The 15,949-nt window shown below is 50.8% G+C and overlaps 5 protein-coding genes across 5 annotated transcripts; 3 read left to right on the top strand and 2 right to left on the bottom strand.

Moving 5' to 3' along the window:
- Positions 1-2,211: 2,211 nt before the first annotated feature.
- On the bottom strand, positions 2,212-3,876 carry ASPACDRAFT_35320 (SAC3/GANP domain protein; the record flags this gene model as incomplete). Its single annotated transcript, XM_020200111.1, has 3 exons — positions 2,212-2,428; positions 2,480-3,749; positions 3,801-3,876. The coding sequence occupies 3 exons, from the start codon at positions 3,874-3,876 to the stop codon at positions 2,212-2,214; spliced, it is 1,563 nt and encodes a 520-aa protein (XP_020052223.1).
- A 478-nt stretch (positions 3,877-4,354) lies between these two features.
- On the top strand, positions 4,355-6,674 carry ASPACDRAFT_126141 (ESCRT-II subunit protein VPS36). The gene is made up of 3 exons (XM_020196886.1): positions 4,355-4,580; positions 4,686-4,821; positions 4,871-6,674. The coding sequence occupies exons 1-3, from the start codon at positions 4,480-4,482 to the stop codon at positions 6,503-6,505; spliced, it is 1,872 nt and encodes a 623-aa protein (XP_020052224.1). The 5' UTR covers positions 4,355-4,479; the 3' UTR covers positions 6,506-6,674.
- Positions 6,675-6,835: 161 nt separating this feature from the next.
- Positions 6,836-9,485, top strand: ASPACDRAFT_81643 (uncharacterized protein). Its single transcript, XM_020205919.1, has one exon. The coding sequence runs from the start codon at positions 7,057-7,059 to the stop codon at positions 9,304-9,306; it is 2,250 nt and encodes a 749-aa protein (XP_020052225.1). The 5' UTR covers positions 6,836-7,056; the 3' UTR covers positions 9,307-9,485.
- A 213-nt stretch (positions 9,486-9,698) lies between these two features.
- ASPACDRAFT_47236 (uncharacterized protein) lies at positions 9,699-11,541 on the bottom strand (the record flags this gene model as incomplete). Its single annotated transcript, XM_020201921.1, has 4 exons — positions 9,699-10,553; positions 10,690-10,840; positions 10,933-11,266; positions 11,319-11,541. 4 exons carry the CDS (start codon positions 11,539-11,541, stop codon positions 9,699-9,701), a joined length of 1,563 nt encoding a protein of 520 aa, XP_020052226.1.
- A 945-nt stretch (positions 11,542-12,486) lies between these two features.
- ASPACDRAFT_81644 (uncharacterized protein) lies at positions 12,487-13,390 on the top strand. Its single transcript, XM_020205920.1, has 3 exons — positions 12,487-12,717; positions 12,894-13,052; positions 13,135-13,390. Exons 1-3 carry the CDS (start codon positions 12,553-12,555, stop codon positions 13,240-13,242), a joined length of 432 nt encoding a protein of 143 aa, XP_020052227.1. The 5' UTR covers positions 12,487-12,552; the 3' UTR covers positions 13,243-13,390.
- The last annotated feature ends 2,559 nt before the right edge of the window (positions 13,391-15,949 follow it).

Below are 15,949 nucleotides of genomic sequence, written 5' to 3' on the forward strand. Positions count from 1 at the left end.
TTGTTTAGCCGATCAACTTATCCGGTCCGAGATGGAATATTGGGATTATTTCATAATTGCGGATGTACAGTACCGCACTGTACGTAGTTGCAACTCCAGTCGCTATCTATCTAGTACAGTAACTACCGCTCTAGGGTTTGTGATACTTGACTTTCCTTTCCGATAATATGGAAACCTGAGATATCGCCATGTGGCGACCTACACTTGAAACAAAATGACTCCTTGACTCTCTCTACTCTGAAATTCCTCAGGGACCAATTCAATTCTTTCCTCCGTCAAAAAAAAGTACTTCCTGAACTTCCTTCAGTGGGCTTCCCTCCCGAAGACGAACACTCGGAACCGCCGATTTCTGCAAGCCTGCAGAGCTGCTGCAGACGCCCTTGCAGATTGACGGGTTCGTTGCAGCATAATCTACAGCACTAATGTACGCGGTCGATTTGGAGGAGAACACCTTCATTCTAAATCGCATCCAGGTATATTGCAAAGTCGGGCGTAGTAGCTTCTGAAGCAATATGTAAGGTTCATATTGATCATATTCTTGTGGGAAAGAGGTTGGTTCTGGAGTGCTCTCCATTCAAAGTTTTAACCATTGACGGGCCTAGAACGAAGCTACCGCATCAATATTTGTATGTACAGGCTAATGGTTTTCCTGCCACAGTACGGCCTGGCCAACAAGCATAACTCTCGACCGACATCATGGCTGTAGATCTAGATGCCCTCAACCCAACCAAAGAATCAATCAACCAACCACCTCACAATATTTCTCTGTGCGCTTGTAACCCTCGATTCCATGGCGAACAGTGTAGCAAGCCTCAGCAGCACACCTATCTCCTCCCAGCATCACTTCACAGACCCCAACTCCAACAACAACTAAACCCATAACCCTCACAACCACACCACCTACCTACCCCGAAGCTACCCATCTCCTCCCACCCCTCCATCACCAACAAACCCACCCACAAAAGCTACTCTATCCTCTATACCACCCAGCGAAACCGAAACAAGGCCCCGCAACCCGCGACATCCCCAAGCACCAATGACATCAAGCGTGCATAACAACGTGGAGCATCCCGAGATCCATCAGACCGATCACATTTGGCGGTTTCGGCAGATAAAGTAGGTGTACGTTAGCGTCCCTATAAGTTTGTTACTGCATGGTCACTGTGGAGGGTAAGATGATATGTCACAATGACGGTTGAAACATTGGGTTGAGCGGGGTAAGTTGAGCTGCGTTGTTTCATACTTACGGATAGGGTCGGCTTCTTTGGTGCTTGGTGTCTTATATTCAGGTTTCATTTTGCTGGAGGGGGGATGAGCTACACACACACACACACACACACACACACATAGTCGGTCATAAGGAGGGGGGGCTAGTACTGTCTGGTGTTGAGAATGACAACAACCAGTGCAATGCTAGTGACAGGTGAAAGATAGTGAGGTAGGTCGATAGCAGACCGTATTGCGATGGCGGAAATGGTGGAAAGGCCCGGTCTAGACCTTGATGTTGATCATCGAGGGATGCATCAGAAAATACTACTATGCTGGATACTCGACTCGGGATCCTAGATCCCGGAAGATGGGGATCCCTTCCCCCCGAGTCGAAGCTCCTGCCTTGTTTTAATCAATCATAGGCAGTTCACTTGGCCATCACTTGAAAGATTCAACTGACAAGAGTGTTGCTAAATAAAAGTACGAGAAATCACTTCCGACTCCCGGAGTGAGAACCATCGGGTGGACATTATAGATAATCGCGCAAGCTGAGACGCTCGGCCAAGACATGTCCAGTCCCATTGCTCGCCCTATTTCTACTTCCGCATCCTGAGAAAATGAATACAAAACAAAATCCTCGTATTCAATTGCACTACCGAGATTTATCGAACTAAAGGTTAGAAGTACTGTTCTGCCTCATCCCCACTCCGGCTCGCAAGAAAATCCCGACTCAACCAACGCTTCCCGGAGTCGAAATGGGTATAGATCTCCTCACTTCGACGAAAAGTCAATATCCAGACGCCTGCGATGCCGATAAAAAGATATTTTGGTGTGCCGCAAGAAAAGAGAAAACGAATACGACGGGGTAAAACGATCTGAAAAGATGACTCCAAACACCATGACGGTAGAAGGAAAACTGATATGTCGAGGGTACGCAAGAGTATCCAGAAGGTGATGTAGAATGAAAATGTGCAGAATGGCTTGAAAGAAACAGAAATGAACTTAGATCTGGCCCTTGATATCGACGATCCGATGAGCGTCGGCCTTGGCAGCTTCAAAAAGCTGACCGGCCCTGGGCCCCGTCACGAGTCTCACAGACCCCTCCTTCTCCTGAAGCAGATCCTCAGCGGAATGATCCAGAATGAAGCGTGCACTCTGCTCATCGGACTCGAAACCAAGTTCTTCGGTGATAAATCGTATTTTTACGTCGGGTTTGTATCTAATTTCGAGGTTAGCAAGTGAATCAAGCCGGCGAACAGGTACCACTCACGCTTTACAAATTGCTGCCAAGGCCGACAATCGCTCGCGATCCACAAACATGTCCATGAGATAAGCTCCCATGTTCGGGGTATCAAGGTACAACTGGAAAAATCGGTGGTAGTTTCCGAGAGCAAGGGCAGAGCGTACATCCAAGGCATGTTTCACAGCAGGATCCCGTTTGTCTGCTGGGGTTAGATCGGCTAAAGCATCGTTCATGGCCGTCCAGTTGCGAGTATGAATGAAGTAGAGAATACGATATGCCCGGAATTCTGTGGGATGCCCGCCAAGCTGCTGTGCATACAGTGCGCGAAGCTGAGTCTGACACTGATTATACTCACCAAGGTCCCCTTTCTCCAATGCGATTCGGGCGTGTATCTCGTAGACGCTGACAGTAAATTCGTTCTTAATATGCTGCACTGTCAGATCTTGCCGCAACGACTTAAACTGGTCACAAATATATGTATAGTTGTTGTCTTTTTTCCACTTCTTCTTCAGCACGTCCAAGGTCTTATGCAAAATATGCAAGGGCCGCACGGTCTCCGGCTTCGGTGCGGCAGTCAGGCGGAAATAGTTCTTTTCCAACTCCTGGCAAGTTCCGACAACAGGGCCGGTGTTCGCAGCAGGGACGGGTGAGGTGCCGCGGGACGACACGGAGGAACCATTAGAAGCCTGAGGCTCTTCGAAGCGTTTCCTCCGCATTTCCAGATTGGCTTTAGACTTACTAGTATTCTTCAAATCTATTCTTTGGCGCTTATCAGTTGAGGCATAGGTGACTCGATCTTCAAAAGCATTGTGATTGTTAGTTTTCCGCCAAGGGGGACAGCCGTTCGCATCCCCTTGGTACTCCACCGACTTCCGCTTCTTCGACACGTCTTCCAGCCCGTTGCTATTGGATTTCTTGGGTGAAAGTGTGCCGAAGGTGCCCCAAGTCGATACGCTAGGGCTAGCTAATATCTTGTTTCGATCATTCTGAACCATGACTTGAGGCAGGGGCAAGTTGGACCAATCGATCTTATCGAGCATATTATTCTCGGCCGCTTCGGTGATGACGGCTCGGAGTTTGGTTTCCATCTCGCCTCGCTCGACTCCAGCGAGCCGATTTTCAGGTGCAAAACTGCGTTGTACGTACAATCGCACCGGTTCTGGCCACTCTACTCGTTGTTTGCGGGGGGCGGTTTCCGTAGATGTTTGGTGCGACGAAGCCGGTGTTGGGGCAGAGATCGTTGTTTTGGCAGTGGTAATACTACGGCGTGCTTGAACAGGGGTATAGGCAGGGGTTGCTATCGTCTTGGTTAATATCGACGGGGTAAGTGAATGAGGAGTGCACATACCATGACTGGAGTACAGAGAAGCCGTGGCGGTAGGAGCTGCCGCCGTGGCACGCCAAGGTGGAATACCAGCACTCATATCGGACACAGGTCTAAACGAGGGCCAACAAGGGATAAAGGGGAAGCGAAGGGTAAAAGGCAAGAAAAAGAAGTATGAGCTACGAGTGAGTTGATTTCGATATTATAGGAGACAGGTCAAAACATCGTTCCTACACAGACAGAGCAAAGACGACAGTTTCAGGAGAAAGATGTATGTTTGCCGCCACGAATCCACAAGAGAGCGAAGTCTTGAAGTTGTCTGCGGGAGGTTCGATAAAAGACGAAGCGTTTTCACAAAAAAAGAGAGGGGGAGGAGAAGGGGAATGAGGAGGAAAGAGGAGCGAGGGAGGACAAGTCAAGCTGCTTACCGCTCAGCCAGTTTCCACTTCATCCGGTGGCGGAGATTTTCCCTTGACGCCAGTGGACGATGTCGCTTGCCGTAGTTCCCCTCCCCCCCAATTGATGATTGATTACGTTAGCAGTCTCGCCGATGATCTAAACTTACCGATAACGAAGAGGGAGAGACCCCCATCGTCATCCTCCCAAACAGTCAAACGGTTCTTTCAATTCAACTTCAAAACAGAAAAAGACATTGCCCTCTTCCCAGTTCGACCGGCGAAGAGATGCTGTTTGGCTCTACTAGATGTTCTTCAAGCCTTTGGATCTAACTACCGCACTCCGACCTGCACTTTTGCCCGACGAAACCTTATTATTTGTCCAGGATGCGGTGGGGTTGTACGAAGGGTAAGTCGCCAGCGGTTCCTTTGAACAAGGTAGAATGCATGCATGCAAATGTGTGCCTCTTGGGCCAACCTCGATTACGGAATGATAATGTTGCGGCAATGGTAGGAAATACAAAATTCCCAACTATCAGAATGGCCATGCATACTTGACCTCGCACCGGGTGTGCTATGTCGCGCTCGAGGAGCCACGGAGGTACTCTGTCGCCATCGATCTGAAAGAGGTTGACAGGGCGGAGTATCAGGTATGACGCACCTGGAGTGATCCCCTGTTCAGTCGTTGATTCTATTCAGGCAGGTTTCCTGAAATCATCACCGAAGATCACATTATATCCGAGGCCGCCAAAGAGCTCCCTCAGCAAATCGAAGAGCGCCGGCGCAAGCCCATCTCGGGGGCAGTCACCGGGTTTTCTGGCCCCTAGACCTCAGATTCAGCCTGTCACTCCCAAGGTCATCAATGCGACTTGGGTCTGTCCTATCTGCTCGTTTTCAAATCCCGTGCCTTCGAACTTCGACCCCTCTACAGCCACAGCGTCGACACCAATCCCACCTTGTTTAGCTTGTGGCATCAAACCACCTTTGGCTACAATTCTAAAAGCCGTAATCACTGCCACATCCAGCCGAGATGGTCCTCCAACCCAATCCAATCCGACTTTGTCCGGGCTTGGGGCCCTAGCTCCAGTCAACGGCCCTCGGAGCTTATCGTCTTCGGACAACGCTCAGCTGTCATGTCCACGTTGCACATTTGTGAATCACCCGTCTCTCACCGAATGTGAGATTTGTGGTGCCTCCCTGGCAGCGGCGGGGGGTGCTTTGAAGTCTTCCCAGATTGATTCGTATCGCGCAGAATCGCCAGCACCCGTTTTCAGCCATAATAGCATCAAGAGCACGGAGATTACTGACTGTATGAAATTGTCTTTCCGGGCCGGTGGTATACAGATCTTTCATGAGAGGTTGAAAGGCGCTTTAATTCAGAGAAAATGGCTGCTTTATGATGCCCCGCCGGTGCCGCAGCAGCCGTCGCAATTGCACGCGATCGCTTCCCCGGGCTTAACTGTGACTTCACCTGCGGAAGGAAGTGTGCCATCGCCCTCCCGGTCTCCTGGAGTGGGCATTGCAGGCCTCGAACAGCGAGGTCTCCAGGCTCGCAAGAACAATGAACTTGTCATCGGAAATGCGTTTGAGGACTTAGAGGCGCTGATGGCATCTGCCAAGCAGGTGATGGCGCTTGCTGCATCTATGCGAGAGTCGGGCATGACCAATGGCGATCTCTCAGGAGAAGCGAATGCAGTCCTTCTGGAGTCTGCGGAAACGATGGGGATGGTGACAACTAAGGATATGCTTGGTAGTGGCGCTGGAAGTCTGTACATCTCCGAACTCTCACGGAATCTGGCCGAATACTTGACCGACGACCGCAAGGGCTTGCTCAACAAAGAAGGCGGCATCATAAGCCTTATTGATCTCTGGGCGATATTCAACCGGTCTCGGAACGGTGTTGAGCTCGTCAGCCCCTCCGATTTCCAGAAGGCAGCGGAGCTATGGGAGGCACTTAGACTGCCGGTGCGCCTACGCCAATTCAAAAGTGGCTTGCTTGTTGTTCAGAGGTGGGACTGGAGCGATGAAGAGACCCTCCGAAAGATACAGACATGGATGACAGAGCTCCGACAAGTGCCTCCAACGGAAACAGTTGCCTGGGACTGGCGTATGTTTGGACGTGCCGTCACTGCCCAGGAAGCAGCACAGCGATTTGGATGGAGCGTAGGTGTTGCAGCGGAGGAGTTAGAAATGGCCGAGGACAAGGGAGTTCTTTGCCGGGAGGAGGGCATTGAAGGTTTGCGATTCTGGGCCAACTTTCTGTCTGAGACCTCCATTGTTGGTGATTTGGGTTTGTCAGGGATAGTTCTAGATGAGGTCAATAGATGTACCTGAGCAGCATTATTATAGAGAACATTTGGTGTTGACAGAAGGCAGACATGCGTGGGTTCGTGGATTCTGGGACGAAAGAACACAAAAATAGCAGATAATAGGCTCAGTGGTGCTATTGAACCATTATTTGAGTGTCATCTCGAGCACATACTTTCGGCCAGCATCAATAGCGAGTTCAGAAGTGTGAGAGATGTCATGGTAGCTGACTCAGCCCCCTAACCCCGCATTGACCGACTGGTCTTATCGCAGCTCCTCCACCCTATCGTCTTATCACTAACAACTTGCCTGCATGGTCTTGTTCAATGCATGTTGTCAAACTCCTTCATCGACTTGGGACTTGGGAACTTTCGACCCCATATCACTATCTTGCTCTACAAAGCTAATCTCCGGCCTATGTCAGGCCTCTTTCTCCGCTCGTCACTACATCGTTCGATGTGACTGTCTATAGCCTCGCGGCCGTCTCGGTCTGAGGTCATTGTTGCTCACCTGTTTTGTCCCGTCTTTGGCTCCTCGTATCCAAGACCCAAGCAACCCCAAGTGAAAAGGGCAGCATCATGGGCATTTCAATGACAACATGGCATATGAAGACAATCAGGGGGTCCGGACTTCTGTCCGGCACTTACCCTCTCGCTATACACTCCGTTTCGTCTCGACTCGTGATATCCTCCTCCAAGCACCGCAAGCTATCGCGCTGCTCTCACAACCATCGACATGGCCCAGACTTCAACAAGAAGCACATCTATGAGCATCAACACCTTTGTGAACCTCGGATGCGAACCAAACCGACCCGTCGAGCTCGACCAGTAGATCCTATCGTTGAGGATCATCAGCCGTTGTGGAGCCATACCTGGAGCTCAAGCCTGCCTTTTCAGAAGATCAACGAAAAGTTCTCAAGGCATCCAAGCTCTTATAAAGACTTTTGGGAAATGGAGGTGAACCGTACTCGTCGCACGATGGACCACATAAAGCAGGCAATTGAAAATGACCCTTACGGAGCTATCTTTGGAAGGAGACTTGAGCCATTGAAGTCTTTTGAGAGATTCGATAAGACGTTTACCTCCTTATGTCGTGCGCTGTTTGGGCTCGGTGACAAATCCGTGGACAAGGCCCATGCGGATATAGCCCATGAGACGCCGCGTACCATGACGACCACGACAAGATCTAAGAAGACCCCGGACACGCTCAAGAAACCCCAGTCAACCGAGTCAGGTAAGCCAAGAGGCCCAGTTGCGATTCACACAAAGAAGAATGTCACGAGATACGAGTTCGACCCTATTAGTGGTCGTATGATTCCTAAGATAGCCAAGAATCCGGATGTTGCTGAGAAAGGTGAAGGTGGGAGAAGCCCAGTTTTTTCGGCTGCGGACACTACCTCCGCCTCGGAGACCACCGGCTATATGTCTCCTCTAAACCGAGATCCAGTGGAGTCTGGCTCTCAGGATGCTTCTATTCAGGAAAAATGTAATGGTGACTTGGCGACAGACGTTGCACCAATGACAGTCGTGAAAAATCAATCGCAGAAGACTCCATCATGCGCCGATGAGGAAACGGCTCAGACTGAGTCTAGAGATTATCTCAAGTTCTTCGAGAGCTCTTCAAATTCACCGGAAGCGACTAGTAGCGCTACGGAAAGAGCAGTACGAGAGTTAGCCCAACAGGAGAGCCTGTCCGAATTTTCAGACAGCGACTCGGTCAAGCCATTCTTAAGACATGATGCGCACCAAGGAGCCATACAATCGCAATCACTTCCTGCGGATCACATACCTACCCTGGGAATGGACGGTCTGGTCGCCAATGACAAGCCCACTTCTTCGAATTTCGCCAGACTGGACGAGGTTGGAGAGGAATTGGCAAGATCAAAGGATACAAGTCGGAAACAGGAAGAAGAAGAGCTAGATTCCTTGAGTGCAAGCGATATCCGTGCCTCATATCTGGGGAAGGAGCCAGATCTCGATGCTCGCGCATCACAAGACTCGAATGAGTCGAATGAAATGTTGAACGCCCAAACTAACACTACTGGCCAAGTCGATGCAAGCATTGACCCGGGCATTGAATGTTTTCAAGAGGCAACCGACCAAAGCCTTTCATCCACAACAGAGGACTTGGCAGTCTCGGACAAGCTTCAAGATGTGGCCTCAGAGACAACAATTGCCTCGGATCAACTCGCCATGAATGAAGTACAGAAAGCTGTGCCGTCTCCGAACTCACCCATAACTGTTCCGCACAACCTCTCTGGTCAGGTAAATGCCGAGACGTATCGCGTGCTCGCATTTGATCCCATCTCTATTAGTATCACCGAAGCAGAAACAAGCTCATCTTTCCATCCGACAGATGAAATCTCTCACCCCGCCGAGATACTCAACCGCCTGAACAATGCTGCAATGTTCTTACCGTACTTTGAGAGGTTGAATAACAATGGGTATGAGATTGTCTCTGGTGGTGGGGATGTCCTCGTCTTCAGAAAGACGCGAAATTCGTTTGAGCAGATCGAAGGAGCCAATGCCGACCCTAAGAAGGGCACAACGCCGTCTTCAGCAACACTTAATGACCAGCAGCAGCACGAGCTAAACCCTGACATTGTTCTTCAAGGATCACAAAGCACCACATCCGAGACCGGGGGAAAGACCTCGCAAGGAAGTAAATCCGCGAAATTCCTCCGCAGAATGCTTCTTGGTGGCGTGGCTACTGCTGGCACTTTCTACGCGCTAGGCGTTGTGACTGAATATTTCCGCACTGGTGGAGAGGATGGGCGTGGAATCGATGCCTTTACAGCATTCGAGTCCGAACGCCGCCGTCAGGAATGATTTCCTAGTTGAATTTCTACTTGATTCTGGAACCAGTCGGGCGGCCACATATGGTATTCAGATTGTACTTATCTCCTCAATGTAAAATACAGATTGCCTCCTGCGTCAAGCCAGCCACCAATTCTTCCTAGTTACCCCAACATCACGATACGTAATGGATCCCTTGAACGGACACAAGCAAAACCTCAATGGCGCACCTGCTCAAAAGACACATGACCAGTTCTTCCCAATTCTCGTCAGAGCACCGTGCCAACCAACATACCATGCAAATAATCAACGTACTATCTTGAGCACGGTAATTATGCAATGCTGCTATCAATGAGAAGTCCAGTCACAACAATGCTCATCTGTTTGAGCTGATCTGCACCAACTTGGCTGCAATGCTGTCGCTCTCACTCGGTGTCTGCATCCTGTTCGTCACTCACCTCTTCGTGCTCATCATCCTCACTCCCATACATATCCAAGTCAGCATCCTGCTCGACTCCAAGCTCCGTCTCATAATCGTCGAGGTTCTCATACTCAGGATTTTGGTCCGAGGAATCAAAACTAACCCCATCTCCATCTTCATCCTCCTCTTCATCCTCAAGACCCCAATTGTACCTCCAGAACCAAGCGAACTCGTCCTCATCGTAATCATTACTGCGATCCTCCCTCTTAGGCCACCGCCAAAACATCCTCTGCACCGAGCCCACCCGAGCCGTGCCACTCATCAGATACCGACAGAGCCCCGAGACCAGACGCACAGCCCCACGGAACCCCTCCCAGGTCCAGAGGTCATATTCCTGACTCACCAAGACCTGGAACACCTTGCAATCCTGGTTCAGCGCCTGCTCGATGGTCCCCTCGGTGTCGGCGCCGCGATCTAGACGGAACCATTTGATCTGCTCCAAGACCTTGCGGATCTGCCTTGTCTCGAGGCGAGTGCGCAGCGCCCTGCGATCGCCGTCCGCGTCACCGAGAAGACTCAGGGCGAGACTCTCGGCGAAGTGGGACGGCAAGGAGGTGTACGTCTCCCCGTGAACGAAACCTTCGTGCGTGTGGGAGCGGATCTGCGAGGTCTTGAACCCCGGAGCGACCAGGCGGAGCAGGTGGAGGTGCGACCCGTGCAGGTGGAGGAGATACGCATCTTGGTCCGCAAGACTGAAGATGTTGTTGGTTAGGTCCCGCATCTGATAGCAGAACTGTCCGACGAGGATCTCGACGGACTTGTGGAAGTGGGCGGGGACGGTGATGTGGGGGTTGTCGGTCTGCAGATGTAGGGTTAGTGTGTGGATGGTTGATGTGAGGGAGCTTTGGGAGGGTGAGGGAGGGGGTAAAGGTGGGGTGAATCCAAAGTAGGTCGACATCTGACTGAAGAATGAGGGAACAAATCGCTATGCTTACCACTGTGATGGGAACCACATTACGGCTGAAGACGCGCTCGTTCGGATGATCCACCGTCAGGAAAGCGTGGGTTTCGGGCCCAGTATAGGTTGCCCTCCTCCTGCTCATGCGGTTCATGAAATACGCAATCCGCTTCCGGCGGTACCGAGGACTGTACTTCTGTCAGTCACATGTCTGTTCTCTTTCTTTTCGCTTACGTCTTCGCTCACTCGCGACAAGCCAAAAGACCGGGGTGATACATACGTCAGAGACAGCTTGAACTTCCCATCGGGGGTCCTGTGAGCGATCGAGGCACCCTTCAAGGCATTCTGCAGGAAGGACACAATGGCACGCTGCTGCAGTCTCACGATCCGGCCGAAACGCCGCGCCTCGGTCTCGTCCAGGGGCCGATTGTCGGTAGGCAGCCCTGTGGCCTCATACCCACCAGCAAGCAGACCCTCTCGGAGGCAAGGATTCTCAATCAAGCTCTCGAAGGTCTTGCGGAATCGCGGGTCCCATTGGCTCCATTCGGCGAAGTTGATGACTCCCTTCTGGGTTCGGAAGGCATGCATGATCCATGGAGAGATTCTATAATCATCTGATCCGTCATTCAGCAATTATTGATCAGAACAAGAGAAAGGGCGACTTACTTGATGCCTCTGCAAGTTCAAGGTAGCGCCGGGGAACGAAGTCTTCCTCAGCATGGTTCAGCTCCGTGCGGAAGAAAGTCCTATGTATCTCGACCACATAGTGACCTGGATGATTCACGGCAGGTATGGGATCTGGGACTGGGGTAGTGTTGAGTGGCTGCGCCATGTTTCTCACAGATGTATTGGACAAGGGATGAGCGGGCGGCTTTTCGTTGTCTGCCATGGTTTGTGAGGGTGAGAGAGTGTGAGAAGGGGGGTGAGGAGGAGAAGAGGAAGAGGAAGAGGAAGAGGAAGAGGAAGAGGAAGAGGAAGAGGAAGAGGAAGAGGAAGAGGAGAAAGATGGAGAGGGGAAGAGAGAAACACGCTCTCCTGGCCAGGTGAAGGAAATCTTTGAGAGACATGGCAATCGCCGCGACGATGAGGTTACGTTGTCGTCTGGGTACACGCTTTGCTGGTGCGTGTTCTGTGGTGTTTTGCTGGGTGCACTGGCGAACCACACAATGTCAGGCGGAGACAAGGCTTTGCTTGGTGGGTTTCTTGCTGGTTAGCTGTACTCATGACCTTAAGGGCTCTTTGTGTGGTTTTTGCCTAGCTGTTGCTTTTATCGTTGGTCCAGTCTGAAGCGATGTAGAGCTGTGGGATACATCAACCGACATACAGATATTCGAGTAAAACAGATGTTTAAATCTTATATATCTTATCTCCAGACTTACATTCTGCCTAGGACACTGGTCATTGGTAATTGGGAATGAAAGGATAGCTAATGATGTTATGCTGCAGTCGAAGCTTCTGGTTTAAACCCGTATATAAATCGACAAATATACAGCGCTTCCAACCACCACCACTACCGCAACTCAAATGGTGTGTAGACAACCAGCGACCACCTACACTTCTGCTTCCAGCACATACAATTATACACAAATAAAAAGAAGAAGCATCCAGCCTCAAGATAACCCCACCCCCCTTCAACAATCGTCGACACTCTAATGCCCCCTCTAGAGACATGATAAGCCAAGCCAGCTCCCCACTCACTAGATCCCTTATCTTATCGCTTATCACCGCCTCCTCACCCAGAGGTACAGTACATATAACCTCCCCTCTCCGCACTCACCTACACCTACAGCCATTGCATCAAACAAAGCATCCTATAAACAAGAACAACCCAATTCCCAACTCCTCAACCCCGCCATAATTACCCACTCTACATTACAATCATCACCAACAACAACTAAAAATGTGGCAACCCACCCGCCGCGCAATCCACACTCGCGCCGCCCCCTCCCCACCACCCTTTCTCTCCCAAGCCATCGTCGCCAACAACACCGTCCACTGCTCCGGCCAAATCGGCGTCGATCCCGCCACCGGGGAGATCGTGAAGGGATCGGTCCAGGCGCGAGCTGTACGTTGCCTGAGCCTATAGTGCTTTCCCCGAACCCAATCCCTTCCCCCGGATAGTGCTATACCTGTAGCATCTTCAAGGGCAATCACACCAACCCCAGTCCAATCACACCAACCCAAACCAAAGCACGCTAACCGCACAACCCACCAAATCAAACATGCTGATCAACGGATTAGAAACAAATCCTCCGCAACCTCCGCGCCGTCCTGGAAGCAGCGGGCTCCAGCCTCGACGACGTGGTCAAGGTGAATATCTTCCTCACGGATATGGGGGATTTCGGGGCGGTGAATGAGGTTTATACTGAGGTTTTCGGGGGGGAGGGGCGGGTTAAGCCTGTGAGTTTCTATCCCCCCCTTTATCTAGGAGGGGCTTGGTTGGGGTGGATTTGCAGGTCATTATAGCTGATAAAATGTCTAGGCTCGTACGTGCGTGGCGGTGAAGTCGTTGCCGATGGGGACGGATGTGGAGATTGAGTGTTCGGCGGTGGTGAGAGATCTCTCTAGCACAAGGGGGGCGAAGTTGTGAACCCTAACCTACAGTCTTGGACTATATCACTATATCTCATTTGCTGGGTGGGGTGGCTTATATACTGATGTACGGGTAGAAGGGAGAGTATCGGTGATGGACTGTACTGTACATTCTATAAGTCAAGTAAAAGTGATCTTTGATTGGGGGTACGGTACTTCATCTATGAGGATAGTCCAGTGGCTGCGGTGGCAAGATGGGCTGTCTGGAAAATCAGCTCGAGAAAATCTTGATTCTTACACCATCCGTCAAACTTAAATGGCTCTGCGGTGAATCATTCTTAGTAGAGAGAGCGTGTGTACCTGAAAGACCATTATTGAGACAGCGCGTGTCAAACCTTGATTTTGGAGAGTTTGCGGAGCTTGCTCTCTTGCTGGATTCGCTCTGCTACCTATATGTAGTCATGTTGACTCTGTCAAGTAGGTAGTGTGCTGTCTCTGGATTGCTGCGAGGCAACATTTATTTACGGCCTCAGCAGCTCTACTGCTGATCAGGGGATAGACTTCGAGATTCATCGGGTTGTGCATCGTCATTCACCGTATTTGGCAAAGTATCGATGCCGGAGCATAAGGGTCTAATCTGTCCCACAGCCTGGGTCGGTATGGACCGTCAGAACAGACCTGTAAGATGCTCCTATATTGCTGCCGTCTGTCTCGGTGAGTATGGACCTTCGATAGTATGTCGGTGAGGTGCGAGTTGTCTTCTGGGCAATGCCGGGTGATGAGTCTAGGTGGGAGCTGAAAATATCCACGAGCCTATGACCATCGTAACCATCATTCGTGGGGTCTCTGGTCCTAGCTCTGCTCTTGCTGACTTCGACCAACTGCTGTGAGGCGACAGAGGATGATAAAGAGCGGCGAGGCTCTGATTTTATCTTCTGCTTTTTTGAGCGCTTGGGCCAAGCCTCATGAGGGATGCTTTGTGCCGTTCCATTCTGAGCACGTGACGCTTATGGACACGCCGCAGGCGAGGGATCAAAGGACTCTTGCTGTGAACAGAAATAGGGAAACCATGTCTCCCTCACTGATTCAAGAAGACGAAGAGACTGCAGAGTTCTGTTGGGCGGGTAGTATGTACCTTTACTTCCATGTCGTGGAAAGGTGTGATCTTGTTGCCCCATAGTCTAGATAAGAATACATACTCACTCCAGATTCAGAGGAGATCTAAGGTGTAGATTGATAACCAGTCAGTGTAAGTAGATAAATGGTAGCATACAAAGTGAAAATGCGTATTTTGGATACCATCACCCGTGCTGCCGGGAAATTGACTAGGACGGAAAAGGGCACTGCACGCGCCAGAAGGAGGGGAGTTTCTCAGCCAATGTGGGCGACGCATCGGGGGAAGAGGTGGAGCAACACGGCGGGTGGATTTCATTTGTTCAGGAACAGGAATAGTTCCGTCTCATCTTTCCTTGGGCCGCACTGAATGGCATTTTGTCCCGTCCATGGTTGGCTTCCCACAGGGTCGCATCTGCAGATTTGAGAGAGACGACCACCTAAAGTTAGCTGCTGTGCTGTACTGCAGTCGGTATCTGTATCTTTAGCGAGGGTGGGTGAGAGGCTGAACGGAGCTCATCAACCGAGTTGGTAAGTTCGTCCGTCGACTCCGTCGTTAATCGAAGGCCTTCTTTGTTCCCCAGGACTCAGGCGTGACACATAGAAATAGCAACGGTAGTTGGACAAAGATGGTGCTACAATGGCTCCCCTGACTAGTCAGTTACTAGTCATCTAGTCAGTCATCAGTCCATGGTCCTCGACCGGGTTGCACGGCGATCCGAGTTCCTTAGAGCAGTTATATAGTGTTCATATACCTTATCCGAGCTTGGACGCGCCGATGATCTGCAACTGGGGGAAAGGATAGAGACTTTCTGGCCCCCCCTTATTATCCGTCTGCCATGCTTCACGGAAGCGACGAACCTTCTCGAATCCCTGACTGTCAGCGAGGAAAATCATGGATCCCTATTGGTATTGTCAGTCAAACGCAATCCCGGTCCGCTGGAATGCTGCGATGCAGCGAGATCGTAGGGATGGAAATGACGGTTGTTTCAGCACTGATGATGGCCCCAGAGGGCGTCCTCTCACTGGACCATCGCACAATCCAAACATTCCTGCCATGTTAGGGCGGAAAAATGTGGATGACGATTCATGCGCACAGGAACGCGAGAGAAGATTTGACTCTGGTGTTTTGCTCTTGATGGGACTCAGGGACGAAACGTCGAGCTTCAGTGGCATCGCTTAAGTGTTCCGGGTACACGTGGGAGCAGCAGCAAATGAATCGTGTGGATTGGCCGGAAAGAGAGGCAGTGAGAAAGGAGCCTGACGGGCAAGGCCCCTAATCATTTTCGGGCCAAGGAATCCCCTTCCTTTCCTCCCCCGGGGCCGGGTCTATTGAAATGAACAATAAGTTAGTGTCGGTCGTTAGTCTAGTGGATGGAAGAATGATCTTCCCATATTCTAAGTATTCAGTAGCCTGCCCTTTAGTCTATCTAGTACTGGACATATTTAAGATAGCTACCTATATGCATACCACGTTATAGAGGAAGCGCAGCTCGATCTCGGACTCCGTGCCAAATCTCTACTAGACTCGGATGAACAGACTCAGGTATTGACTCAACGGGGTAGTTCTACCAAAGATGAGGAGAGAAGGTGAGACAGCCGTCCGATTCTTTGGTGACTTTCCGCTAAGCCAGATCCAGTTAAATCCCAGG

Source organism: Aspergillus aculeatus (genome assembly GCF_001890905.1).
Source record: "Aspergillus aculeatus ATCC 16872 unplaced genomic scaffold ASPACscaffold_18, whole genome shotgun sequence".
In the NCBI taxonomy this organism is placed as follows: Eukaryota; Fungi; Ascomycota; class Eurotiomycetes; order Eurotiales; family Aspergillaceae; genus Aspergillus; species Aspergillus aculeatus.

Excerpts from the sequence above, each read along its gene's own strand:
- ASPACDRAFT_126141 (XM_020196886.1), top strand. The coding sequence starts at position 4,480 with ATGTTCTTCAAGCCTTTGGATCTAACTACCGCACTCCGACCTGCACTT. Across the intron at positions 4,581-4,685 it reads GCGGTGGGGTTGTACGAAGG|GAAATACAAAATTCCCAACT; the intron begins GTAAGTCGCCAG and ends CGGCAATGGTAG. Across the intron at positions 4,822-4,870 it reads TTGACAGGGCGGAGTATCAG|GCAGGTTTCCTGAAATCATC; the intron begins GTATGACGCACC and ends GATTCTATTCAG.
- ASPACDRAFT_81643 (XM_020205919.1), top strand. The coding sequence starts at position 7,057 with ATGGGCATTTCAATGACAACATGGCATATGAAGACAATCAGGGGGTCC.
- ASPACDRAFT_81644 (XM_020205920.1), top strand. The coding sequence starts at position 12,553 with ATGTGGCAACCCACCCGCCGCGCAATCCACACTCGCGCCGCCCCCTCC. Across the intron at positions 12,718-12,893 it reads GATCGGTCCAGGCGCGAGCT|AAACAAATCCTCCGCAACCT; the intron begins GTACGTTGCCTG and ends TCAACGGATTAG. Across the intron at positions 13,053-13,134 it reads GGGAGGGGCGGGTTAAGCCT|GCTCGTACGTGCGTGGCGGT; the intron begins GTGAGTTTCTAT and ends TAAAATGTCTAG.